Here is a 27,395-nt window from a genome sequence, read left to right as displayed (position 1 = left end):
TTTTGGGTTTTACATGTAACTCTTTAATACTTCTTGAGTTGATTTTTGTATATGGTGTAAGGACGAGGTCCAGCTTCAATCTTCTGCATATGGTTAGCTGGTTATCCCAGTACCATTTATAGAATATGAAGTCTTTTCCCCATTGCTTCTTTTTATCAGCTTTGTCAAAGATCAGATGCTCATAGATGTGTGGCCTTATTTCCGGGCTGTCTACTTTGTTCCATTGTTCTGTGTGCCTATTTTTGTACCAGCACCATGTTGTTTTGGTCACTGTAGCTTCATAGTATGGTTTGAAGTCGAGTAATGTGATTCCTCCAGCTTTGTTCTTTTTGCTTAGGATTGCCTTGGCTATTTGGGCTCTTTTTTGGTTCCATATAAATTTAAAAAAATTTTTTTCTAGTTATGTGAAGAAAATCATTGGTAGTTTGATAGGAATAGCATTGAATCTGTAAATTGCTTTGGGTAGTATAGCCATTTTAATGATATTGATTCTTCCTATCCATGAGCATGAGATGTTTTTCTATTTGCTTGTGTCTTTTCTGATTTCTTTGAGCAGTGTTTTGTAATTCTCATTGCAGAGACCATTCACATCCCTGGTTAGCTGTATTCCTAGGTATTTTATTTTTGCAGCAATTGTGAATGGGATTGCCTTTCTGATTTGGCTCTCAGGTTGGTTGTTGTTGGTGTATAGGAATACTAGTGATTTTTGTATAATGATTTTCTATCCTGCAACTTTGCTGAAGTTGTTTATCAGTTGAAGGAGTGTTTGATCTGAGACTATGGGGTTTTCTAGGTATAGAATCTGCAAACAGAGATAGTTTGATTTCCTCTCTTCCTATTTGGATGCCCTTTATTTCTTTTTATTGCCTGATTGCTCTGGCCTGGACTTCCAATACTATGTTGAATAAAAGTGGTGAGAGAGGGCATCCTTGTCTTGAGCCAGTTTTCGAGGGGAATGCTTCCAGCTTTTGCCCATTCAGTATAATGTTGTCTGTGGGTTTGTCATAGATGGCTCTTACTATTTTGAGCTTTGTTCCTTCAATACCTAGTTTATTGAGAGTTTTTAACATGAAGGGATGTTGAATTTTATCAAAAGCCTTTCTACATTTATTGAGATAATCATGTGGTTTTTGCCTTTAGTTTTGTATGTGATGAAGCACATTTATTGATTTTCATATGTTGAACCAACCTTGCATCCTGAGGGTGAAGCCTACTTGATCATAGTGGATTAGCTTTTTGATTTGCTGCTGGATTTGGTTTTCAGGTATTTTGTTGAGAATATTTGCATTGATGTTAATCAAGGATATGGATTGGCCTGAAGTTTTCTTTTTTATTGTGTCTCTGCCAGGTTTTGGTATTAAGCTGATGATGGCCTCAGAATGAGTTGGGGAGAAGTCCTTCCTCCTAAATTTTTTAGAATAGTTCCTGTGGGGATGGTACCAGCTCTTCTTTGTACATCTGGTAGAATTCGGCTATGACTCCATCAGGTCCTGGGCTTTTTTTGATTGGCAGGCTATGTATTACTGATTCAGTTTCAGAGCTTGTTATTGGTCTGTTCAGGGAATTGATTTCTTCTTGGCTCAGTCTTGGGAAAGTGTATGTGTCCAGGAATTTATCCATCTCTTCCAAATTTTCTAGTTTGTGTGCATAGTGGTTTTCATAGTGGTTTCTGGTGGTGGTTTTTATTTCTGTCAGCTCAGTAGTAACATTCTCTTCATCATTTCTAATTGTGTTTATTTGGATCTTCTCTCTTAATTAGTGTAGATTGTGGCCTGTTTTATTAATTTTTTTTTTCCAAAAAACCAACCCCTGGATTTGTTGATCTTTTGAATGTTTTTGAATTCTTGATTTTCAGCTCTGATTTTTGTTATTTCTTATCTTCTGCTAGCTTTGCAGTTGATTTGTTCTTGCTTCTCTATTTCTTTCAGTTGTGAAGTTAGGTTGTTAATTTGAGATCTTTGTAACTTCTTGATTTGGACATTTAGTGCTATGAATTTCCCTTAACACTGCCTTAGCTGTGTTCCAGAGATTCTGGTATGTTGTATCTTTGTTCTCATTATTTTCAAAGAGCTTCTTGATTTCTGCCTCAATTTTATTATTTACTGAAAAGTCATTCAGGACCATGTTGTTTAATTTCCATGTAATTTTATGGTTTTGAGTGATTTTCATTGTGTTGACTTCTATTTTTATTGCACTGCAGTCCAAGAGTGTGTTTGGTGTGACTTTGGTTCTTTTAGATATGTTGAGGATTGTTTTTATGTCCAATTATGTGGTTGATTTTACAGTATGTGCCATGTGGCGATGAGAAGAATGTATATTCTGTTGTTTTTGGGTGGAGACTTCTGTAAAGGTCTATCAGATCCATTTGGTCCAGTGCTGAATTTAGGTCTGGAATATCTTTGTTAATTTTCTGCCTTGATGATCTGTCTAATACTATCAGTGGTATATTGAAGTCTCTCACTATTATTGTCTGGGAATCTATGTCTCTTTGTAGGTCTCTAAGAACTTGCTTTATGAATCTGGGTGCTCCTGTCTTGGGTGCATATATATTTAGGATAGTTAGGTCTTCTTGTTGAATTGAACCCTTTACCATTAAGGTAATGCTCTTCTTTGTCTTTTTTGGTTTGAAATCTGTTTTGTCTGAAATTAGGATTGCAACCCTTGCTTTTTTCTGTTTTCCATTTGCTTGGTAGCTTTTTCTCCATCCCTTATTTTGAGCCTGTGAGTGTCATTATGTGTGAGATGGGTCTCTTGAAGACAGCATACCATTGGGTCTTGCTTTTTTATCCAGCTTGCCACTGTGCCTTTTAAGTTGGACATTTGGCCCGTTTACATTCAAGGTTAGTATTGATATGTGTGGATTTGATCCTGTCCTTGTGCTGTTAGCTGGTTATTATATTGGCTTGTTTGTGTAGTTGCTTTATAGTGACACTGGTCTCTGTGTTTGTGTTTTTGTACCAGCTGCTAGCGGTCTTTCTATATTTAGTGTTCCTTTTCAAGATCTCTTGTAAGCAGATATGGTGGAAATGAAGTCCCTCAACATTTGCTTATCTGAAAGGATCTTATTTCTCCTTCACTTAGGAAGCTTAGTTTGGCTGAATATGAACTTCTTGGTTGAAGATTTTTTTCTTTAAGATGTTGAACATAGGCCCCCAATCTCTTCTGGCTTGTAGGCTTTCAGTTGACAGGTCTGCTGTTAGCCTGATGGGGATCCCTTTGTAGGTGACCTGCACTGTCTCTCTGTCTGCCTTTAACATTCTTTCTTTCATTTCAACCTTGGAAAATCTGATGATTATGTGTCTTGGGGATGATCTTCTTGTGCAGAATTTTATAGGAGTTCTCTGTATTTCCTGAATTTGACTGTTGACCTCCCTAGCAAGATTGAGAAAGTTGGTAGATGATATCCTGAAATATATTTTCTAATTTGTTTGCTTTCTCCCCCTTTCTGTCAGGAATGCCAGTGATTCATAGATTTGGCCCCTTTGCATAATCCCCTACTTCTCAGAGGTTTTGTTCATTCTTTTGTATTCTTTTTTCTTTATTTTTGTCTGATTGTCTTATTTCAGAGAACCAGTCTTCAAGTTCTGAGATTCTTTCCTCAGTTTGGTTTATTCTGCTGTTAATACTTGTGATTACATTGTGAAATTCTTGTATTGTGTTATTCAGCTTTGTCAGACCTGTGAGGTTCTTTTTGGTACCAGCTATTTCGTCCTTCAGCTCTTGTATCACTTTATTGTTATTCTTATTTCCTTGGATTTGGTTTTGCCATCCTACTGAATCTTGATGATCTTTGTTCCTATCCATATTCTGAATTCTATTTCTATCATTCCAGCCAGTTCAGCCTGGTTAAGAACTCTTGTTGGAGAACTGGTGCAGTCGTTTGGAGGACACCCTGACCATTGGAGTTACTGGAGTTCTTGCATTGGTTCTTTCTCATCTCTGCATGTGGATGTTTCTTTAACTGCAGTGTAGATTGAGTACAGTCAATAGGCTTCTTTTCTGGATGTTTTCACTGGGCTGAGGCTTTATGTAGGGTCTTTATTTGAAATTGACTTCTCGTCTCTGGTTTCAGAGTCAGGGTATGTTAGTGAGGTATTTTTGGTGTTGAAGTTTTGGGGTGTGATCCAGCAGGTGACACTTAGGCTTATTGGTCAGTTGGTAGACTCTTGCTCAGTTGTGTGGCTCCCCTATGGTTCTTCACAGTTGCAGCCATGTTCCCTTTCAGTGCTCTGAAGGTGTGTGTTCCTCTACCCCTTGAGTGCTGGCTATAATTCACAACTTGGCACTCCTTAGCTGCCTACTGCAGCTCTGGGGCAATCTCAGTGTTTATGTTCCTTCCGCATCATAGAGGCAGCAGAGGAAGATATCTTATTAGTGGTTGTGGCCAAGGATCATTTGCTTGACTCCTGAGGGCTCCACCCCAGAGAAATGCAGGTCAGGAATCACTCAGTGCAGTCAGCCCAACACAGGGGTTTCCTGTCTGGTGACGAGCCATAGGGGGTGTGTGCAACCCATGGGAGATGGACTGGCCTCCTCTTCTTGGGTCGACTGCACCTTGTTGGAGGTGTGGATAAGGAACTTAGGGTCTTTGCTCCTTCGTTAGTCCAAGGGTGGTAAGGGCAGTTTCACTGCAGAGGCAGTGGCAGAGAGGCTTTCAGCTGCCGCTGGAGGCTCTGTCCAGGGAGTTGCTGAGTTAGTACTGGCTTGATAGCTCTGGGTGGGGGGTGGCTGGAGGCCCAGGCCTGGTGGACCTGCTTTTTAGTTTTCAATGACTCAGTCTTACCCATGTTTTAAGTTTATCCCTAAATATTTCACATTTTTGATGCAATTATAAGGAGTCTTTAAATTTTCATCTTCCAATTTTGATAACTATTACAATAGAAATACAATTGATTTGTATATATTGACCTTGTAACCTATAGCCTTGATGAATTCATTTATTAGTTACATTAGCTATTTTATAGATTCCTTGGAATGTTCTACATACATAACATGTCTTTATGAGTAAAGACACTTTTCCTTCTTCCTTTCCAAACTGTATGTCTTTTATATCTTTCTCTTGCCTTATTGCACTTGCTAGAACTTTCAGTACACACAAACTGTGAGAATAAACATTCTTTATATACAGCTTTTTAGTCTTTCACCATGAAGTGTGAAGATTGATGTAGATTTTTATACTTTTTTTTTTATTAAATTGAGAAAGTTCCCTTACTAGTCTGTGAACACCTGTTTATTATGAATGGGTGTTGAATTTTGTTAATTGTAGTTCCTGCATCTGTGAGATAATATTTCTCTTTTATTCTGTTTGTATGGTAAGTTACATTTATTTTTCAGATATTCAATCAACTGCATTTCTGGGATAAACCCTACTTACTCATGATGATTATCCATTGTGGATATTGCTTGATTCCATTTGTTAACATTTTATGAAGGATTTTTGTGTCTCTGTTCATGAGGGATATTGGCTTATAGTTTCCTTTTCTTGTAATATCTTTGTCTGGTTTTCAAGTCATGATATGTTGACCTCATAAAAAATGCTGAGAAGTATTTTCACTTACTCTTTTCAATATAGTTTCTATAGATTTGGTGTCATGTCTTTCTATAATGTTTAAAAGAACTCACAAATAAAATCACTTAGGCCTACGGTTTTTTTGGGTGGTAAAGTTTTTAATTACTAATTCAGTTTTAAAAATAGCTATCGTGTAAATATTATGAATTATATCACATTTGATAGTGTGGTTTGATTAAATCAGGATCCAAAAAAGTCCATTCATTGAATCTATTGCTGTCTTTTCATCCTTTATAATCTGTGACTTCCCCTTCCTCTTTTTTTTTTTTTTTCCAACTTATCTTTAAAGGAACTGGCTCATTTGTCCTTTAGAATTTTCCACATTTTATATTTTGCCTATGGCATTGTACCTGATGTCATTACTGTTTTTTCTGTTCCTATATTTCCTCTTAACTGGACTTAGATCTAGAGGCTTGATCAGATTCATTCAATTTTTTGGCAGGAATACATCATGGGTGGCCATGGGTACATTACTAGAAGTTAAATATTTCTTGCTATCTATTTCTCTTTGTAATGTCAGCAGCCATTGACTATGATTGTCTAGATCCATTGTTTTATTAGTGGCTACAAACTGGTGATAATTCTGTTACTCTTTTGGTACTAGAAAACTTTAAAGAAAAGCTTTCCCTCATCAACTATTTTCTTATGTTGAAAAACTACAGAGTAAAGGCTGTTTATGTAATAAAGGCTTTGTTCTTTGTCTTCTTACCACTTTTCAAAATAATTAGTTGGCTCCCTAGAATCCTCCAAAGGTGACCAATGAGGTGTTTTGTTGTATCATTATAAAGTAATGCATTGAGATATAATTGATATGTTTCAGTCTCTGCAGTTACTGTTTTCATTGATGGCATATACATCCTGAACTTTAGCAGATAATACTAAGTTCATTTTTCAAAGTGGTTGTATCAATTTTGTACTCCCAAGAACAGTATATGTTTTGAAGCATACTTGGTATTTTCATACTTTACATATTTTGCAAATATGTTTGGAGTATAAGGGTATATTATTGTGGTTTCACTGCTATTTCTTCATTTTTAAAAATTTAGGACATTAAGTACTGATATACTGATGAGTATAACTTAGGTCTCTTGTATTTCCCCAATATATTTACTACTTCTTTCTTCATTCTCAGTATAATTATAATTTAGGTTGCAATCTATATTTATGATGATGATGATGATTATTATTATTATTAAATTTTAGAGACAGGGTCTTGGTCTGTTGCCCAGGCTGGAGTCTAGTGGCACCATCTTAGCTCACTGTAACCTCAAATTCATGGCTCAGGAGATCTGCCTGCCTCAGTCTCCCGAGTAGCTAGGACTACAAGCATGTGCCACCATGCCTGGCTAATTTTTCATGTCTTTTTTTTTGTAGAGACAGGGTCTCTCACTGTGTTGCCCAGACAGGTCTTGAACTCTGCAAGTGAGACCATGTGGTATTTGGTTTTCTGTTTCTGAGTTAGTTCACTTAGGACAATGGTCTGTAGTTCCATTTGTGCTGCTGCAGAGGACATGATTTCATCCTTTTTTATGGCTGCACAAAAGGAGTTTGTTCAAGCAATCCTGTCTCAGCTTCCCAAAGCTTTAGGATTACAGGTGTGAGCTGCTGTACCTGACTGTATATTCATTATTTGATATGAGTATAATTATTACACTTAATTTAGTTCACCTTGTATATTATGTTTATTTTGCCTTTCTTCCACCTCTCTGTTTTTCATGGAGTCAATAATTGCCTTTTTTTAATTCACTAGTTTCCTATGTATATATATTACTAATTTTTCTAATAGAACTATAACACTCCCTTCGATTTTCCAAACATCAAATAATCTATTAATTTTCCTTCTTTTTCTTTTTTCTTTTTTCTGTTTTGTTTTGTTTTGAGACAGAATTTCGCTCATTGCCCAGGCGAGAGTGCAATGGCGCGATCTTGGCTCACCGCAACCTCTGCCTCCGGGGTTCAAGCAATTCTCCTGCCTCAGCCTCCGGAGTAGCTGGGATTACAGGCATGAGCCACCACGCCCGGCTAATTTTGTATTTTTAGTAGAGACAGGGTTTCTCCATGTTGGTTAGGCTGGTTTTGAACTCCTGACCTCAGGTGATCCATCTGCCTCGGCCTTCCAAAGTGCTGGGATTACAGGTGTGAGCCACTGTGCCTGGCCTGCCTTCCTTTCTTCTTTCTTTCTCTTCTTTCTTTCTTTCTTTTTTTCTTTCTTTTCTTTTCTTTTCTTTTCTTTCTTTTCTTTCTTTTTCTTTCTTTCCTTTCTTTCTTTCTTTCCTTCCTTCCTTTCTTTCCTTTCTTTCTTTCTTTCCTTCCTTCCTTTCCTTTCTTTCTTTCCTTTTCTTTCCTTTCTTTCTCTTTCTTTCTTTCTTTCTTTCTTTCTTTCTTTCTTTCTCTTTCCTTCCTTCCTTTTTCTTTCTTTCTCTCTTTCTCTCCCTTTCTCTTTCTCTCTTTCTCTCTTTCCTTCTTTCTTACCATGGGGACATCGCGGAGACTTCCCTCCTGCCTCAGTATGGTTTCACTGTGCTCTTGGCCTATTGCAGAGCTGTTGCCTTGAGTTCTTATTCATTGTTCTTGGAATTCTTTTTGCTCCTCCTTTGTATTAAATCCTGTTTCACTCCTTCTCAAGAAAGAGAAATACTTACCTAATTGTTCAGATTTTAGTGTGTGGAGTTGCTGTGGTTAAAAGTTCTTAGGAAAAAGTTATGACTGGTGTTCTCTTCTGTCCTTCTTTTCCATGGTGGGAAACGGGGTGGATGGCCTGGCAAGGTAAAGGGAATGTATAACTGATTGAATGGTAGAGATGTTGATAGAAGGACCAAAGACCCAGCTATCTTTCTCTCTTCCTTTCTGCCAAGGTACTTCCAGTTTGGGGCTAAAGCACCAACTGTAGCCCAGAGAAACCCCACAGTAAGCAATGGGACCAAATGCTCTCTCTTCTTGTAAGCATCTTGTTTTTTTGGGTTCCCTTTCTCATGTGTCTGGATGACAATCTTGAGATCATAATTGCAGCGTCTTAGATTCAGGCTTGGATGTAATGGGAGAAGGGCATGAGGTGGGGGCAGTATTGCAAGAAGCAAACATGGTTTGTTCTGAGACTAGTACAAGTAGTTTAGGAAAAATGAATGTTTGTGTAATGGAAATTTTTCTGCATTAACATTTGAGGCCATATGGATAGCTAACAGTAAATATTACTGTGCCTTGATTTTTCCATGTCCCTTTTGTATTCATGCCCCTAGGAGAAAACTTGTAGAGAGGACTAGCTATGATTTGGGAAAGAACTCTTGAATTCTGTGGTCCCTTGGTCAAAGTACCATTTTATTTTTTATTTCATCATTTAATTTTAGACTCGGGGGGTACGTGTGTTTGTTACATGGTTATATTGCATACTGGTGGGGATTGGGTTTCTAGTATACCCAGTACCCAAATAGTGAACATAGTACCCAGTAGGTTATTCTTCAACCCTTGCTCTCCCCCACCTCCCCACTTTTGGAGTCCCCAGCATCAATTAGTTCCATCTTTATGACCATGTGTACCCATTGTATAGCTCTCATTTATAAGTGAGAACATGCAGTATTTGGTTTTCTGTTTCTGAGTTAGTTCACTTAGTACAGTGGTCTTTACCTTCATTTGTGTTGGTTCAAATGGACATGAATTCATTCTTTTTTATGACTGCACAAAGTACCATTTTTTTCTTTTTTCAGACGGAGTCTCAGTCTGTCACCCAGGCTGGAGTGCAGTGGCCGATCTTGGCTCACTGCAGCCTCCGCCTCCTGGGTTCAAGTGATTCTACTGCCTCAGCCTCCTGAGTAGCTGGGCACACGCCACCATGCCTGGTTAATTTTTGTATTTATTTTTTATTTTTTTTTGAGACAGTCTCGCTGTGTCGCCCAGGCTAGAGTTCAGCTGCACAATCTCAGCTCACTGCAACCCCCACCTCCCGGGTTTAAACGATTCTCCTGCCTCAGCCTCCCAAGTAGCTGGACTACAGGCGCCCGCCATCATGCCTGTCTAATTTTTATATTTTTAGTGGAGATGAGGTTTCATTATGTTGGCCAGGCTGGTCTTAAACTCCTGACTTCGTGATCTGCCCTCCTCAGCCTCCCAAAGTGCTGGGATTACAGGCATAAGCCACCATGCCTGGCCCATTTTTGTATTTTTAATAGAGACAGAGTTTCACCATGTTGGCCATCCTGGTCTCGAACTCTTGACCTCAAGTGATCCACTGCCTTGGCCTCCCAAAGTGTTGAGATTACAGGTGTGAGCCACTGCACCTAGCCTAAAGTACCATTTTAATAGTCCTGCAAGTCTATCTTTTCTAACACACTTGATCTAATCGGTTAGATTGTCTCAAAGATTACAATATGGTGTTAAAATTACCTTCTTGTCTGTTATATCCTTTTGAGATGGTAGGATTTAACAGTAGCCAATTAGACAATCAGAACTTTCCTGTGTAGAAAATTTGAAGTTCTCTAAATGGTCTGGAACAAGTGTCCTATAACAAAAAACAAAAAATAATCTTTGCATTGCATAGCTGTTAAGTTTTACAAATAAATATGGAATAGATGACTGAGCAATGCTGAAATTCATTTTTCTTGGTTGCTATTTTAAGAATAAATCAGGCTCAACAATGAAAAAGACACTTGCCCCCAAAATTCGTTTGTTGGAGCCCTAACCCCCATTGTGACTATATTTGGAGAGAGGGCCTTTAAGGGAGTAATTAAGGTTAAATGAAGTCATAAGGGTGGGGCCCTAATCCAGTATGACTAGTGTCCTTATAAGGAGAGAGAGACATCAGGGATGTGCTTACCTGGAGAAAAGGCTGAGGACACAGAAAGAAGGGAGCCATCTGCAAGTCAAGGAGAGGGGGCTCAAGAGAAACCAACCCTGCTGACACCTTGGTCTTGGACTTCTAGCCTCCATAACTGTGAGAAAATAAATGTCTGTTGTTTAAGCCACCCATCTGTGGTATTTTATGGCAGCCGTAGCTGACTAATGCAGATATATAACTCACTCAAAAAATGAACAAAATTTGCATTTAAAAATGTAAAAATGGCAGGCATGGTGGCTCATGCCTGCAATCCTAGCATTTTTGGAGGCTGAGGTGGGCAGGCTGCTTGAAGCCAGGAGTTTGAGACCAACCATGGCCAACATGGCATGACATATCTCTCCTAAAAATACAAAATTTAGCTGGGCATAGTGGTACACGCCTGTAATCCCAGCTAGTCAAGAGGCTGAGGCATGAGAATTGCTTGAACCCGGGAGGTGGAGGTTGCAGTGAGCTGAGATTGTGCCAATGCACTCCAGTCTGGGTGACAGAGCAAGACTCTGTCTCAAAAAAAAAATAAAAAATAAATAAAAATAAATAAAAAATAAATAAAAAAGTTAAAAAAATTGCAAAATTTAAAATATGCTAATTTTAATAATAATTATTTGAGTCCTTTATATGTCACAAGCTAAGCATAATACTGTCTCCTCCATCAACCATACAAACTGGAGGCTTTGAGTAAAGTGTCATTCTCTACTAAGTGTATCCAAGACTTTGTACTTTTCTTGCAACATTTCTTTAAAATTATTTCACAATAAATTTAAAAAAAATATATAAAAGGATATAGATCATGACCTGAAACAACAAAAAACCCCCCACAAGTTTTCCCAAACTGAGGATATGCAACTCAGATTGAATGTGTATATTTATTATAATCTCCAAAATAATTTCACTTGGTACAACTGTTTCTTAAAACCATATCAATATCAGGCTCAGAATTTAATTACAACCAAGCAATTCACAAAAACACTTTGAGCAACAAAACATGCTTAATATTTCTTTGAGAAAGATCCTTCAAATATGTGTACAGCATCACTGGGAATTACACAAAACTGTTACAAGGTGACCATTAAGTGCCCCAATTCTGCACTTCTGACATACATGAATGGCTAATGTAACCACGTTTGGGAATCTTTTTACATCTCAAAATAAAGCTTTCTGATGCAACTTGCCATCCTTTCAAATTTTAAAGGATATTCTTAGTAATTCCTTAGGAAAGTAAAACTACACACACTTTCAGAGAAACAATAAGCTGCTTAGATTTTTAAAATTTTTTATATTATACACTTCAATTATGGGTTATTTATTAAAGACTTTAAAAAATTTATGTTATGTTTTTAAAAGTACCAATTAGTGAGGGAAAAAGTTGAAAATATTCACCAGCATGTTAGGTTCTCCTGAAATCACAGTTTTCTGGATAAATAAATGTAATATCACTAAACAATTTTCACTATGTATTTTATACATAGCCTGGAAAGAATAGTATTTTGGACTTTAATTTTCACATCTTAAATAGTATTTTTTTCTTTATCCCTTTGATAATACTAAACTCTCTCTTAAAAGAAGTTTATGTCTATTTTATAGATATCAATCTTACTATGAATTTTCAACTTTGACTCGAACTTGTTTATGAAAAATATCTAACATCTGCAACTTCAGCTGGTTATACTGGAAGGAGAGGGGTTGCGATACTTTTATTATACCTTGTATTAACAATAAACCTTCTCACAGAGAAGAAAATACTTTAAATACCTTAAATCATATGTACAACAATAAAAATTCACATTTCATGCTTTAGTGAGACACTTAAATCATCCATAAGGCAGTCCTCATAGTTTATTGGAATAGAGCCTTTCTAATATCTGGGCCTCTGCTGTGTGCCAAATACGACGAAGCTCTGGATGTTATGACAGCAACCAAACTTCTGCCATCCTCCTATCTAGTAGAAAAACTGAGGGTAGGTCTTTCCAGCCATCAAGTTGTGACCACAATCCTCTGTCATAGTGGGGTAGCATCCGACGTGCTGCAGGCCTCAGGACCCATGTGAGTCAACTCGATTGTTTGAAAAGTGCTCAAAAGCCAGGATTTTCTCTAATGTGAGTTGTAGGATGATGATAGCCCTTCTGAGCACAGCTAAATGTGACATGTATGTGTCTATTGCACAGGATTTTATAAGGGTCCAGAAACAGTACTGTATTTCTTTCCTTACCTATTATATACATTTTTCTGATAAGTTCAGTGTTTCACTGGGAAATGTGACTTGCAGGGAGCTCCCCTTAGGGGCAGGCCCAGCCCTGCCGCTCCCACCAGCCTCATCCACCAGTAAGACACTCTCTGAGTCCTGACCCTGTGAAGAGTCTGAGGTCTCTGATATTCGCAAAGTCCTCAGTGAGGTGGTGTCTTCCTGGGCCAGGCCCATGCCAGGCACACCTGGAAGCAAATTCCTGCCTCCAAGGCCATTTTCACTGAGGTCTGGCAGTGAGAGGTCTGGCAGGAGGGTCTGAGATGTACTGCTGATCTCCTTCAGCTCCCGGGAGATGAAGGAGCGAGAGTGGCCTGACATGGCAGAAGATGTCCTTTGACTGTCTGAGCAGTGCTGTCCGGAGCGCTCCCTGCGGGACCCGCCAATACGGCAGAAGAGGCATTTGATCTTCTCTATTGCTTTACTGAGCACTGTCTTTCTCAGGAGGATATATATCCAGGGGTCTAGGATGGGGTTCACAGAAGCAATTCGGATGGCCTGCAAATCTGGATTTTTACTGACTTCTCGCTCCAAACTTGGCTGATATAACTGGTTGACGAATACTCGCACCTGCATAAGTGAGATCGCACATTTAGATTTCATCATTAATCAGCTGGGAAAACATATAAATGCTATGTCTACCTTATCAATATTAGGAAGCTGCCTTCATTTCTGGTAATAAGTTCCAGGAAAAGAGGAAGCTACATAATAAGCCTCAGAAAAACCAGTCATGGGCTGGGCACGGTGGCTCACGCCTGTAATCCCAGCACTTTGGGAGGCCGAGGCGGGTGGATCACTTGAGGTCAGGAGTCCGAGACCAACTTGTCCAACATGGCGAAACCCCATCTCCACTAAAAATACAAACATTAGGCTGGGTGCGGTGGCTCATGCCTGTAATCCCAGCATTTTGGTAGGCCGAGGTAGGCGGATCACAAGGTCAAGAGATTGAGAACCTCCTGGCCAACATGGTGAAACCCCATCTCTACTAAAAATACAAAAATTAGCTGGGGGTGGTGGCATGCACCTGTAGTTCCAGCTACTCAGGAGGCTGAGGCAGGGGAATCATTTGAACCTGGGAGGCGGAGGTTGCAGTGAGCTGAGATCACGCCACTGCACTCCAGCCTGGCGACAGAGCGAGACTCCGTCTCAAAAAACCAAAAATTAGCCAGGTGTGGCGGCACACGCCTATAATCCCAGCTACTCAGGAGGCTGAGGAAGGAGAATTGCTTGAATGCAACGGGTGGAGGTTGCAGTGAGCTGAGATGGTGCCACTGCACTCTAGCCAGGGCAACAGAGCAAGAATCTGTTTAAAAATAAAAAATAAAAAAATAAAAACCAGTCACGGCAAAAATGCAATTACATGTTCTGAGTTAGTATAGCTTTAATATTTTTGTAACTATCTTATGATTATCTTCCCTAGAGCAAAGACAGTATACAAAAATGCAATGTGAGTGCAGGTCACATATGTATAAAGTGTTCTTGAGAAGCACTTTATTAACTTCATTTCTGCAAGTGCTTTCAAGTTTTTGTAATTCTAATGAAGTAACTTTTTTCCCCCAAAAGCTACTGATTTCTCTTATTCCAGCTGTCATTTTACATAATTTAAAGGAAACTCATTTTATAAGTCAATTAACCATCTAATCATCAGAACAAGGCCAAGATTCTTTTATTCTAGTCTAGAAAGTATATGCTGAAAAGTTTTACACCAACAGCAGGATCTCCTGTCACCCAGAATGACCAGAGAATAGTTTTTATTTTCTCTATGACTCTGTTCCCCAGTTATAGTAATCACAATGGATGAGTGAGAATTTGCTAAATTTGGAAGGAAGGACATCACATTTCAAATAGAGGTAGCTCCATGTGCAAAGTCATGGAAAAATGAAATGATATGTCAACATCTGGGAACTTCAAATGATTCAGCGAATGGAGCATGAATTTGTGTAAACTTACATGATCATTTTAATCCTTAGGGGAAAATGCATTTGTTGAATGTACATGTATATATATTTTTGAGACAGGGTCTCACTCTGTCGCCCAGGCTGGAGTGCAGTGGTGTAATCATTGCTCACTGCAGCCTTGACCTCCTAGGCTCCAGCAATCCTCCTGCCGTAGCCTCCTGAGTAGCTGGGACTACAGGTGTGTGCTACCATGCCTGGCTAACTGTTATTATTTTTGTAGAGATGAGGTCTTTCTATGTTGCCCAGGCTGGTCTCTAACTCTTGAGCTCAAGTGATCTGCCCGCTGCAGTCTCCCCAAGTGCTAAAATTACAGGAGTGAGCCACCATGCTCAGCCTCAAATTTACTCTTAAAGTATTATTATTTTTTTGCCTAGATATTACTTCTAATTCCACTGGGATCATTTATATAAAAATCTCATCTGTAATTAATATAGAAATAGTAGTAGTGGTAATTCACATAGAAATAGAAATAGTAGTATAGAAATAAAAATAATTGCCATATATCTTTAGTAATTATTTAGTAATTATTTCTTGCCTTTAGTAATTATTTTAGGTTAGGGAGAAGAGGTTGAGTCTCACAGTCAAGGAAGATACATAAAAACCACAAAAAGGAGAAAGAACTCACAAAAGCATAGCTGGAGTAGCTGGAGCCATTTAACTAGGAGCAAATATCTCTAACAAGACTTGAGGACGTTGCTGCCTTACTATATACAGCGTAACAATGAATGACTCATGGTGTATGAATCACCTGGAACAGGGACAGTTTAGTTGAGGCTGATGTCAGTTCACAATGGAAAAGGCGATTCATTGACCATTTGCATGTGTTCCTTTGGCACTTACTAGATGTAACAATATTTGGGTCAGGATATTACAGAAAGATTTTCAACAAATTGGGTAAAAGAAGGAAGTTTAAAATATTCGAAGAAATACACTTCATTAATTTGCAAAATTAAACTTATATTAAACTTACTCCTGGATGATACTGGATCAGTAAGGTAGAACTGCATTTCTATTTCTTCCTTAACTGGAATTTAGATCTTAATTAGCTATAGGTCTCTGATCCTCTCTCAAAAGATTTTTGTTCATTTCCTTTGTTATTGTTTTGTTGTTATTCACTTGTTTTGTTTTGAGAACTTACACTCATTGCAAAATCTGACCTAAACTTATTTTGGCAGCAAAACTGAACTGAACAGACTTGTGAAGCCATTTAGTTCAATTTATTCCACTTAGAGTGAATATTCCTATGTTCTGGTCCAGGAGTATTGTTCCAGTTCTGATGGGGATATTACATATTTTGCAATATATTATTGATTACTTTTCTAAAAGCCAAGAAATTCTGAATTCTGAAACTCATCTGCCCGTAAATATTTTGGATATGGGATTATGGGCCTGTGAATCTCAGAGAATAAAATAGTGAAATGCCTCTAACCAAGATGAAATTAATATCTTGATATGTGGAAAACAGCTAAATCAAGAATGAACTAGAATGAACAGCAGTGTGTAATATCGCCTCTTAAAATACTTTTGGAAACTATGCTGGGATAAATGATAGTATGAAGGCAAAGCATACTTGATTAAAAAAAAAATCTTTACAAAAAGTAAAATAAAGCATCTTGGTTTCTTCCTTCCATAAGCTTTGAGGTCTTCAGCTATGCCTGGAAACTCAGCAGTTCCCTCAACTCTACAGGCCTTTTCTCAGATGAGGTATTTGTTACTGAGACCCAGAGGTTTTGAGGAACTTACGACATCCCCTGCCCTGTTGTGGCAGTCTAGTCTGGACCTCCATGTTGTCTTTTCTGTTCTACCAGTCTGGCTTTCTGTTTAATCATTATTTCCTGACAATGGAATTGTTGGTAAAAAGCATGAGGTCTATATTTTATTCACATCACATACTATGTTCCTAAGGGTAGAAGAAATGATGGAGTTAAATCAGTATCAAGTCCTGTGTGTGGTCTCTGAAAAAGACCTTCGGCTGGGTTTATGCGAACTTGAGCCTTCAAGCCTCCAGGTGGCAGTGTTGCTCCACTTGAGAGTTTCTGATACCACCTCTCTAACAAGCACTGTGTAAAGCCATCTCCGAGACTCGCTGAACAGAATTTTGGTTAAGTCTGAACCTGACGTTTCTGAGATTTTTGACACTGAAAATGTTTTATTGCTAGTTGCTTCTCCTACCACAACCTCAAAGGAAACATGGCTACTACTGAAAGGAAGAAAATTTTTGAACAGTTAAAATGGAATTTATAGCCATTCAAAGAAAGTACATTAGGAGTTAGCATTTTAAAATTTCTGTGGCCTTTTAGAAAGGTCGGAATGTCGTAAAACAATTAATAATAGGTTTTCATAATGAAAGGTGATGAGAGGCAAGGAAAGAATCAATTCTGTGCCTCATCTCATCCACAGCAGCAATGGATTTTGACTAGTATAGGAGGGAATGAAAAGAGGCTATATTAAAAGTATGCTCTATTTTAGAGTTTTCCATGGGGGAGGAAAAGTTTACAATTAGTACAAGCCACTGAACCTGGTCATTCAATGTCTTTTCAATAAAGGGGAGTTCACGGGGTAGTAAAAGTATGAGTTTAAAAAGCAAAAGTCCAAATTCAGGTAAAAACATCCTCAAAAGTTGGTCAGATTGAAAAGAATCAATATGAGTTTTACTTTGCAACATATCTCAATTGAGACTTATTTCAAGTAGGGAAAGAAAAAAGACAAAACAAACAAAAACTCCACGTATCTTGCAATGTTTGAAAACATATAGCAACCTCTGCTTCACTTTAAATAGGCTACTTGATTTGCTGTTTCCAAGAGGGCAGGGACAACCCCAGTTGAGATGGGGACATCCGGAGTAGTGCTTCAATGTCTTGTGAGGGGGTGAAAGCACTTTTCGGAATTCTTGTCCAACAGGCCCTATATGTTACATAATTAAACAAGTTCAGGCAGTTTTCAGTGTTGGAAGAGTGTGTTGCTGATAAAACTGAACCTCCGAGTCAGGAGGGAAAAAGACACTTAAAAAACTCACTGAATACGGCCGGGCGCGGTGGCTCATGCCTGTAATCCCAGCACTTTGGAAGGCTGAGGCAGGCGGATCACCTGAGGTCAGGAGTTTGAGACCAGCCTGACTAACGTGGAGAAACCCCATCTCTACCAAAAACACAAAATTAGCCGGGCGTGGTGGCGCATGCCTATAATCCCAGCTACCTGGAAGGCTGAGGCAGGAGAATCACCTGAACCAGGGAGGCGAAGGTTGCGGTGAGCTGAGGTTGCGCCATTGCACTCCAGCCTGGGCAACAAGAGTGAAACTCTATCTCAAAACAAAAACAAAAACAAAAAAACTCACTGAATACAAACAACGTATCTCTTTTCTTCCAATTTTAAGTCTTTTTCTTAGTAGCTGCTGATGTGTACATGTGGTTTGTTGTTAATATTGGCATATTACAGTATTCTAAATTATTTTATTTTCTTTTAGAAACGGTCTCACTCTGTCACCCAGGGGGGAGTGCTGTGATACAAACATGGCTCATTGCAGCCTCAACCTTCTGGGCTCAAGTGATCCTCCAGCCTCAACCTTCCAAGTTGCTGGAACCACAGACACATGTTACCACACCCACCTAATTTTTTAAAAATTATGTTATTCACACTTTTTTTAGGATGATTAGAGATTAGGGCTCAGGAGCAGTGGTACATAACTTTAAGGAAATGCAATAAGTTCAGAAGAAGATGTGGTGACAAGAAAGCTGTAAGGAGGCTATATGCTGTAGAGATAAATGCCCAAGGTTTGGAAGCAAACAAGCCTCTGTTCAAATCCTGGCTGTGCTCCTTATAACGTATGTACAAATTATTAAAGTGCTTAGTACAGTGCCTATCGTATAACAGATATGTTGGCTCTCATTACTTTTTTTTAACCCATATGTGGAAGCTTGCCCAGTGTGGAATGCATCAATAATTTGAAAACTGTAGCTTAGAGGTAGCTTTGGGATATAGTTAATAATATGGTATCAAAAACATGTACTTCCTACTTAATAATTTGTTTGCAGGGAATGTTGAAGAAAGAATGTTGAACTCTTGATTAGACAGATTTAGTAATGGACTGTCAAAACAGTAACGCTTTCCAATAAGTGACAAGATCTGTAGCTGGATTTGAATGTGTGTGCTACTTGTTCTGTTCCAAGCACATAAAACGAATTATCTGTATGTGCTCAGTTATCCCACTGCCCTGTGAAGAGTCCAAAATTGACACAGCTGTTACTAGAAGTTCTTATCACTTTCTTTTTTTCAAGTAAAGAATAGTGGAAATAATTATTATTGACTGGGTGGTTTGTAGGAGAGCTTGGTTCTTGTTCCTTCTAGGCCACTAGCTGGCCATTTGTAGAAAGCAAGTTAAATCTCTACAGGCTTTATAGGTCAACCTCTACACTTAATGTTTCTGTTTTTTTATTGTTTGTTTGTTTTGAAAGCTCTCACATTGAATATTCTGATAGGAGACTACAAGAATCACGTCAGGGCTGAGAAAAAAAATCTTGTTAGGAGATATTCAATACAAACAAATTGACAGGTCAACAAAGCATGGTGAAATGAGCATTAGACGAGGACTCACCTATAGCTACCCTGTAAGTTGCAGAATGATATAAATTCTTCATTTGCAGCTGGGGAAACTGAGGTGTAGAGAGAGTGAAAATACTGGTCAGCCCTACTTTCTCCTTAGAGCTTTTCAAGATTCAAATGAAATGCCAGATGTGGAAATAACTTACTTTTATGTTACTCAATAGTCTTCAAGTTACTACTACTGGGTCTGCAATTTCATGTTATGACTTAAAACTTGCTTCTAGGCATCGCAATTTTTTAAATTTAGCCAAATTTATTTGAACAAATCCAGTCTTTTAGATTCTGTTGTAGTCATACCCAAATTTGTGGCATTTCTCTTGTATGTATAGATGTGCTTCACACTCATCTGACATCCCATCAGTTGTTTTATGACTCCACTTCCAGTTTGCCTACAGTAAACAAAAGCATATCTATTTACAAAGTTTTTATCTGTCCTTATAAACTTTTGCTGATCAAATGCTGGTGAAAGCTTTATAGAGAAAACTAGTTTATAGTAAGGAACCAAATAAACACTCACAGGAAGTATTTTCCTAAGGACCTAAGTTTTACCTCACCAAGGCAGAAGATTAATCAAATTAGCCATTCTGCCCCTAGCTGAGATGAATATTTGTTACTTCAGAGTTAAAATATAAAAGAAACAAGTAAGCAATAAATACAGTCTTGGGTTGCTTGTGTATGGGGGAAAATGACTTTCGAAACCCTATAGTAACTGTTTAGCCCTATGGCAAAATATTTGATTATAATAATCATCTTAATATTCATTAGTAACTGCAGAATTAGGCACTAGTAATTCATCTAGCTACAGCATTTAAAACCAGGACCTTAGGAGGCTGTCTTGCTTGCATATTTCTAAAGAATGCAATCCTTTTCGTTTATCTTAAATGTAGACTCTCACTTCTTCTCCTCACGAAATTTTAGAAGTTCTCACTTCCAAAATTCTCCTATATTTAAAAAAACTATGAGACTGGTTATAAATAGAAGAATGGACAAAATGACAAGAACCACCTACCCACTAAATCTTGTCATGGGATGTTCCTTGTAGATCATACTTACACCTTCTCTGATCATTAATTATGACCCAGTTCAAAGAATGCTGCAGGTTCAGCACAGTTCCTTATATCCACAACTAATTTCCCAACCTTTCTCAAATTTCCACTCCAATCTTAACTCTATTTATGAAACATGTATATTTTGGATAGCAAATTAAAATTTATTTTTTATACTAAACTCAATACCAACCCCCCTCTAAGAGCTGTAGCTCTTTCTTCCCTGGTGTCCAGGAGGCAAAACCTTGGCTGCTTTTCAGTGGCTGCTTGTTTTCCTTATGTATTATATCAAGCTTTCTGAAATTCCAAGTAAACTATATTTGCTTTGTTAGCCTTTCCAAAGCATTTAAAATGATTCCAACGCTTTGATTTTCCTTAAATGGGATTAGCAACCACTTGATTTGATAAAATTAGATGCTTCATTAGTTTCTTTGGAACTGAAGACAGACTCAACTGCTTTCAATGTCAGAGAGTTCTGAGCTTTAATCTTAATTTACAACATGAATATGAAAACATGAAAAAAGAAAGTTGTAAAAGGAAGCCAAGGAAGACTGTATTTGCGGAAGGGTTTTTGATTATTTCATTAATTGCTGAATTGTGGGGGGGGGGTAGGTGGGTAGCATAATGAACCCATCATTTATTACTAATTTATAATTAAACTGCTTCTGAAATTAGACTTTAGTAGCCAAAATTAAAGGCGACAAACTGATGCCACTGCTATTTTAGGATTCCTTATTTCTCACAAAGCTATATAAATACTTGACTAATGGGATTACTTCTTAATTGAGCTAGTTTCAATTTTCAGGTCAAGATTACTTAAAATTTACTACACGTTACTAACATTATACAGGTGGACAGTATTTCTTGTTAGTTAAAATGTGGTTAATATGCAAACCACAAATACAGCTCCTATAATTTCTTGCCTCTAGGTCCTCAAATAATTTCAAGGCTTTGTGTAAGGGCCCTGAATCTTAGGTCCAGGTCTACCACTTCAGCCTATGAGGTGAATTAAGCCTTGTATGTCTCTCTAGATATTGGAAGAAAATAATTCATCCGTGGCTGTGCAGAAATCCATAGCTTTACATGCTTACTTCCAACCAAAACACATTTATAAAGTATGTGCATGTTGCTAACTTTCTAGCTCTAATTCCTCTGTCCCTTTAAGTGGACGTTCTGAAAATAACAACCATTCACTTTGTCATTTACTGTTCTGTAAAACAGAAGGCAGAGGCCCAGGAACAGGGGCCCCATCAGGAGCAGAGTTGTTTTTTCCAAAATCTCACTTTATTCTAGGTTGCCATTACAGACAGTAAAATATATTTATGTGGCTCAAGTGTGACTTAACTCTGTAAATTATATTGGGTCCTGGAATGGCTTAAAGGCGCTTATGGCCTATTATATTTACTTCTGTTTACACAAATTGGTAAGAACCTACTGTATTCTGGCTCTCAGCCCCCTCTAAGTTCCTTCCATTTACAGTCACTTTTATCAAAGATATATTTTTACACCAAAGATCCCTGGACAGTATCAATAACGAAAAGGAAGGAATAATAGCCCACTACATTTTATATTCTCTTGTTCCCAACAAGCATAAGAAAAAGCAGTTATCTCTTTTTGAGTTGGTAGTTTAGTTTAGAATTTCCAGGAATGCAGTGTTTTGGAAGATGGAAGAACTCATAACTAGTTGCTTTCAAGAGAAACTCTAGATAAAGTATTGCATTATTCTGCCCATCTGCTTCTGGTGCATTCCATTTTAGCCACAGGCAAAGTAGAAAACTAGGTAGGGTTTGAGCCCTTCTGTTTATCATATTTTAAAAGTTAATCCAAAGGCAATTCTTAAAAGATGAACTAAAAATGAAGTGTACCAAAACTCCAACCCACGCTTTACAAACGCCAAAATGAGAAATGTTCTACGAGGGAGACGTGATGTAATAACACATGAGCTGGGTCTGGCCTCAGATGGCCTAAGGTCCATTACAAACTGTAGAGCTTTGGCTTGAAGAAACAAAGACAGCCATCTCTAAATCTTGGTTTCTCTAAAATGGTACTGTACCTTGCACAGTTGTTGAGAATTCAGATCCCATACCCTATGTATATCAGCCTGTCCATAATTAGTCACCCTGAGAAACTTTGCTTTCCTGGCCTAGACAGAAATGAAAGAAACTGAGTCTGGAACCTGCCCTGTATATGAATTTGTGTGCTTTAAGCTGCCCTCCCAGGGCACACCATGGTAAAGAGCAGGGAGCCTAGCTTGACTGTGTAGGTTCGGCTGGATTATTTTAAGCATATCATTCACTCCCTAAGTGAAGTGAGGGAGTTAGGCTAAAACACCTCTTGATATCTCTTCTAGCTTTAAAATTCTACGCAATCCACGGGGGAAAAAATTCAAGAAAGCTTGCATAAATCAAAACACCAAAAACCCCACTTTCCTTAGAAACGGTTTACAACGAACAGATCACCATCCCTGACGTTTCAGGTTTTGCAGTTCGCAGTTCACAGTTCACAGGACGGAGGAGTGGACTAAGCCACACTACAGCAGGCTCCCCTCCACGTCTAACAGAGGGGGCGGGGGGTTTTCTTGGAAGACTCGGCCAGTGTCAGGCAGCAAGGGGTAAGGGCTGTCCCGGTAGAGAAAGAAACCCAGGCTTTCATGAACATAAACTGGGGGATGTAGGGGCAAAGCACCTGCTAAATCTCGTTAGGGTTGGGACTTCAAAGAGGGTTGGGCCTGCTCTGAGAAACACTGTGGGAATCCCAGCCCCGACCTAAAGGAGACACGTTCACTGCCAAGGACTCAGAGGGAAAGCAGGGAGCGGGGAATGGAGGCGGGAGGCGGATGCGAGAAAAGGCCCGAGTGGGGCCCCAGCCCCGGTCACTCACCACGAGCGGGATGGAGCAGATGAGCACCACCAGGGAGGTGGCAATGAGTAAGATGACCATCTGGATCTCGGCGCCCGCGATGCGGCGGAAGCTCCGGCGGCGCCGAAAGTCGCTGAGGCGCGGCAAGGCTGGGGAGGCAGCGGGGTGGCCCCGGGAGGCAACCGAGGTCACGGCGGCCGCGGCCGCGTGGTGCTGCTCGGTGCCCAGCGAGGTGCGGCGCATGAACTGGCGGTGCATGCGGAGCAGCGCGCCGCACACGAGCACGTTGCAGAGGACGGTGGCGAGAATGAGGAAGGAGCTGAAGCCCGCGTACATGTAGGAGTAGGCGGCGTGCGCCGTCACGTTGGTGGTCCAGTCGATGAAGCACCAGGTGTCTGGGTACTGCAGCCGCGAGCTACCGAGACCCATGTTGGGCAGCGCGCAAAAGAGCACGTTGGACGCATAGACTGCAAAGAGCGTGAGGCCCGCCAATCGCTTGTCCACGTAGTGGCTGTAGAAATAGGCATGGTTGATGGCCAGGTAGCGCTCGACACTCATGGCGCAGATGATGCTGAGGCCGGACAGGCTGAAGAAGAGCAGAATGAAGGTGCTGTACTCGCACAGCGGCTGGCCCCCGGGCCACTGGCCCTTCATGTACGTGGCGATGGTCACCGGGCTCACCAACAAAGTGCCCAACAGGTCGGTGACAGCCAGCCCACATACCAGCGTGTAGAAGGTTGTCTCCTTCTGCTCCTTGCGCGACTTGCACAGCACCACGATGGCCACCAGGTTGCCCACCACCCCGAAGATGAACATCACCGCCGGGATGGTCACTGGGCTGTTCAGCCGGTCGGGGCCCAAGGAGGCGGACGCATTGACCCCGGGAGTGGACATGATAGTGGCTGGCGGTGCGCAGCTTTGGAATGCAAGGCTGGGTCTGGGGATGGTAGAAGAGAGACAAAGCTGCTGTGAGCGGAAATTACCACTTGTAAGGTGTTAGACCCGCGCCCAAGAAACGATACACTGATAAGACAAGGGGAGCAACTCGATCCTACTTTCTGGATTGTAGCCACTTACCAACTGCGGCCACCAAAATCTCCAGGCTCCCGATACGTCCTGCCAGCAGCACACTCTTGCTGACATTAATATTTATAAATTGATTTTCCCATTCCTCTTACTCCCCCCAACCCAACTCACTCCATTGCCAAGATGAATAAGACCCATCTCAAGGGAAAAGTAGCTCGCTAGTGCTATTCCCGATAGATTCTGAATCAATAAAATGCTCACTGAAAACAAGTTACAAAAGCAATTTGGAGAGCGCGCTCTTCCTTTCTTGGCTCTCTTCGGCGAGCGCCGCATCCCCGCGTTCTCTACCCGTTGACCCCAACTCCAGCCCAACGCCATCTCACCTGTAGCGGCAGCAGCGGTGGCAGCCTCACGAGCCCCCAGGGTCAGCCCTCAGATGTCCGGGACCCGCCTCCAACCTGCTTTCACCTTGTCCCGCTCAGTCTGGAAATTGCCGAATCTTCAGCTTCTCAGAGCCGGTCTCAGTGGCTGTCGATTTTTGGACACTGAGGTCAGAGTTGCCAGCTTTCAAAAACTTGGGAAACAAGAGGGGCAGCGGGATGGGTCAGTGAAGAATGGTGCTGGATTTCTTACTCGCTATTTTTTTTCCTTCAAAGACGAGTCCCAGCTTTGCAGTGCCCGCCGGTCTCGTCCGCGGGAGGACAGCGTTCAGGTGTGAGGCCGTGCGCGCAGGTGGCGCGGAGCCTCGGTCCCCAGCTCTGGCCGCCCTCCGCCCCAGCCACGGGCAGCACGGGCGGCTACTGGAGTTTGCGGCTGCCGCTGAGGCCGCTCCTGGCTACCTGGGGGCGGCTTGGGGTCCACTCTGCCCGAGGCTCTGGCCCGGAGCTGTTCATCTTCCTCTCGGGCTGCCGGGCTTGGAGCTCCGCTCTCGCCTTTCCACCTTCTGTACAAACTTTTCTCCTCCTCCAAGTTTCCCTGGCGGAGGCGGAGGCAAACCGCGCGCTGCCCGGGCGCCCATTGGCCGGATTGGAAGGGGGCGGAGCGCGTCCTCCTTGGGCGCCGAAGGGGAGACAGGCGGGGGGCGGTGTCCGGGCTGGGGCGGGGCTGGGCTGCGCGGGGCGGGGCGGCTCCCGTGGTTTTCCCGCCCTCGGAGGTGCGGAGTGGGAGCTCAGAGGAGACCCTGGGAAGCCCCGGTGCTTTCCCCGGCGACCGCTTAGCCGCTCCTGAACTCGGCTTCCAGTGGGGCCACCACTGAAACCGGCGACCGTTTCCGCCTCGCTGCCTGCCGCTCGGAGTGTACTATTTCTTGAACCTCCTGTCCGCGGACCGCAACATCTAGATCGTGGAAGAGAGGGCAGTTGTTTTAGGATTCTACCTAGGGTTGGCCGAGAAAGGAGGAGAAATACGGTGTTGTTTGTGCTAGCGCGTGCGCCCCAGGGTCACGCGTGGTGGGTGAGTGGGTGGGTGGGTACCAGATTGGGCGGGGAAATAACGAAGAATCCATCCTCTCACCATAAAAGGAGTTGGAGTCAGTTGGCAGTGCCCAGGCTGCGGGCTGCGCTTGGTAGGGCACCCCAGGCAAAAAAGAAAAAAAAAAAAGAAAGAAAGAGGAGGAGACAGTGACTGCAGCTTCTCCCGGCGCAGGTGGCAGAGCCTTGCGGCTTTGGAGAGAGGTGGAGCCTTGGTGAGGTTGGGAGGACTGCCTAACTGCGATCTTTTTCTCCATTCTTCCTCCTGGGAACTTCTCCGCCCTGAAAGGGTAGCGTGAGCTTCATGCCTTCGGCCGTGCTATACTCGTTAGACCCCATTCACCATGAATCCTTTGAAAGACTAGTGGAGAGTAAGAAGGGGGTTTGAAAGTCACTGGAGTAAAGGAATTCTCCAAGCACCACCTCATGATTAATTCTTGGAAAAGCCTGTTTGCGCGGCCCTTAGAATCATTTTGACTTCTTGTCTAATGGTGAAGTTTTTCTCTGTAATCCTTCTACTCTGTTTTCTAAAACCAGAATTAAAAACGTAAAAAATTGTAAAACTTCATGGTGTAATTAAAACCCGTTCAACATTTTTTTAAGTAAGATTGTGTGGCCCTATTGCACAATTTAAATTCCTGGAAAAACCTCTTCCCATCTGCAGTGTACAAGCATTTTAACATATTATGTCTCCTCACAGGGTAAGTAAATAACTGGATTCTTTTATATGATAAGTAGGTACCCATTTCTTAAATGTTATTTCGTGAACGAACAAACCTCCTAACTGGTTCTTCAGTTAGTCTCAGCAACACATGGGTAATAAGAGAAACTAAGAGGGCTTTCCGATTTCAAGTAATTACAGGTCATAAAATACCCAGAATCATATTTACTTGCATAAGGCACTATATGGATATATTAATATAGAATTATTCCGTTTATACTATTTACTTAATAATATGAGAAAGAAAATTACATATTTCTTAGCCAATATTAAGATTGATGGTGATTGGTCATTTTCTTAGAATCTTCTTTTAATCAGCACTCTAACCACTTCTGTTGTCTATGCTTCCTTTGAGCAGTAACCTTAGAATTGTGTCAGCACAGAAAACAAATCAACATTAGAAAAAACGAAACTGCACACTCTGCGCCATTCCTCACTAACCACATTGCTTTGCTATCACTCTTGTCAGTTGCTTGTCAGTAAATATATGGAGGGGAGGTTGGGAAGTCCCTTATACTCACTTTCTGCTAATACAAAAATTTTTTTTTCAATTTTCTTTCCATATAAAGCTTGTAAAAGAGAAAACAATTGGTTGCTATTTATTAATTTAAGAATGATGAAGAATATATTAAATATAAAAACTGAGACACACTGCTGAGATAATTAGTAACTGTTACAGGTGTTAGCGTGTCATTGACCAACCAGACTTGTTATCAATTGAGCTATTTTTCTTACTAGTCCTTTGAATTTTCTTTCTACAGTAGCTTTAGGAAGAAGGAAAATAAATAACCTAATGCTCAATACTAAAAAATCGTAATGAGGTTTATCTGTAGTCTCTTTTGTTGTATGATTCTTAAAACTTAAATTTAGCTTTCAAAAGTAGGAGTTGAAAGTTTAGGTAACAAATTATTTTCTTAGTTTGAAAAACTGGGACAGTGGAGTTCAGTTTCTCTCATACTCTGCCAAGAATTTGCATTGCAAAAGGAAAGGAAGAATTGCCATAATTATGTGGGCAATTCTTGTCATTTTTTTTCAATGAAAAGATTTTTATTCTAAGCACTTTTAAAATTCTCCCTCGCAG

General features: G+C 40.5%; 1 protein-coding gene across 1 annotated transcript; it reads right to left on the bottom strand.

Moving 5' to 3' along the window:
- Nucleotides 1-11,241: 11,241 nt before the first annotated feature.
- On the bottom strand, nucleotides 11,242-26,829 carry PTGER4 (prostaglandin E receptor 4). Its single transcript, XM_024247739.3, has 3 exons — nucleotides 24,508-26,829; nucleotides 23,120-24,035; nucleotides 11,242-13,206 (listed from the first exon to the last, which is right to left on the bottom strand). The coding sequence occupies exons 2-3, from the start codon at nucleotides 23,990-23,992 to the stop codon at nucleotides 12,607-12,609; spliced, it is 1,473 nt and encodes a 490-aa protein (XP_024103507.1). The 5' UTR covers nucleotides 23,993-24,035; nucleotides 24,508-26,829; the 3' UTR covers nucleotides 11,242-12,606.
- Between the last annotated feature and the right edge of the window lie 566 nt (nucleotides 26,830-27,395).

Source organism: Pongo abelii, chromosome 4 (genome assembly GCF_028885655.2).
Source record: "Pongo abelii isolate AG06213 chromosome 4, NHGRI_mPonAbe1-v2.0_pri, whole genome shotgun sequence".
Classification (NCBI taxonomy): domain Eukaryota; kingdom Metazoa; phylum Chordata; class Mammalia; order Primates; family Hominidae; genus Pongo; species Pongo abelii.
Note: the sequence above shows the minus strand (reverse complement) of the source record. Positions and strands in the feature narration are given on the sequence as shown.

Coding starts and splice junctions, on each gene's coding strand:
- PTGER4 (XM_024247739.3), bottom strand. CDS start 23,992: ATGTCCACTCCCGGGGTCAATGCGTCCGCCTCCTTGGGCCCCGACCGG. Junction 13,207..23,119: donor TCTGCTCCATCCCGCTCGTG/GTGAGTGACCGG, acceptor TCACTTATGCAG/GTGCGAGTATTCGTCAACCA.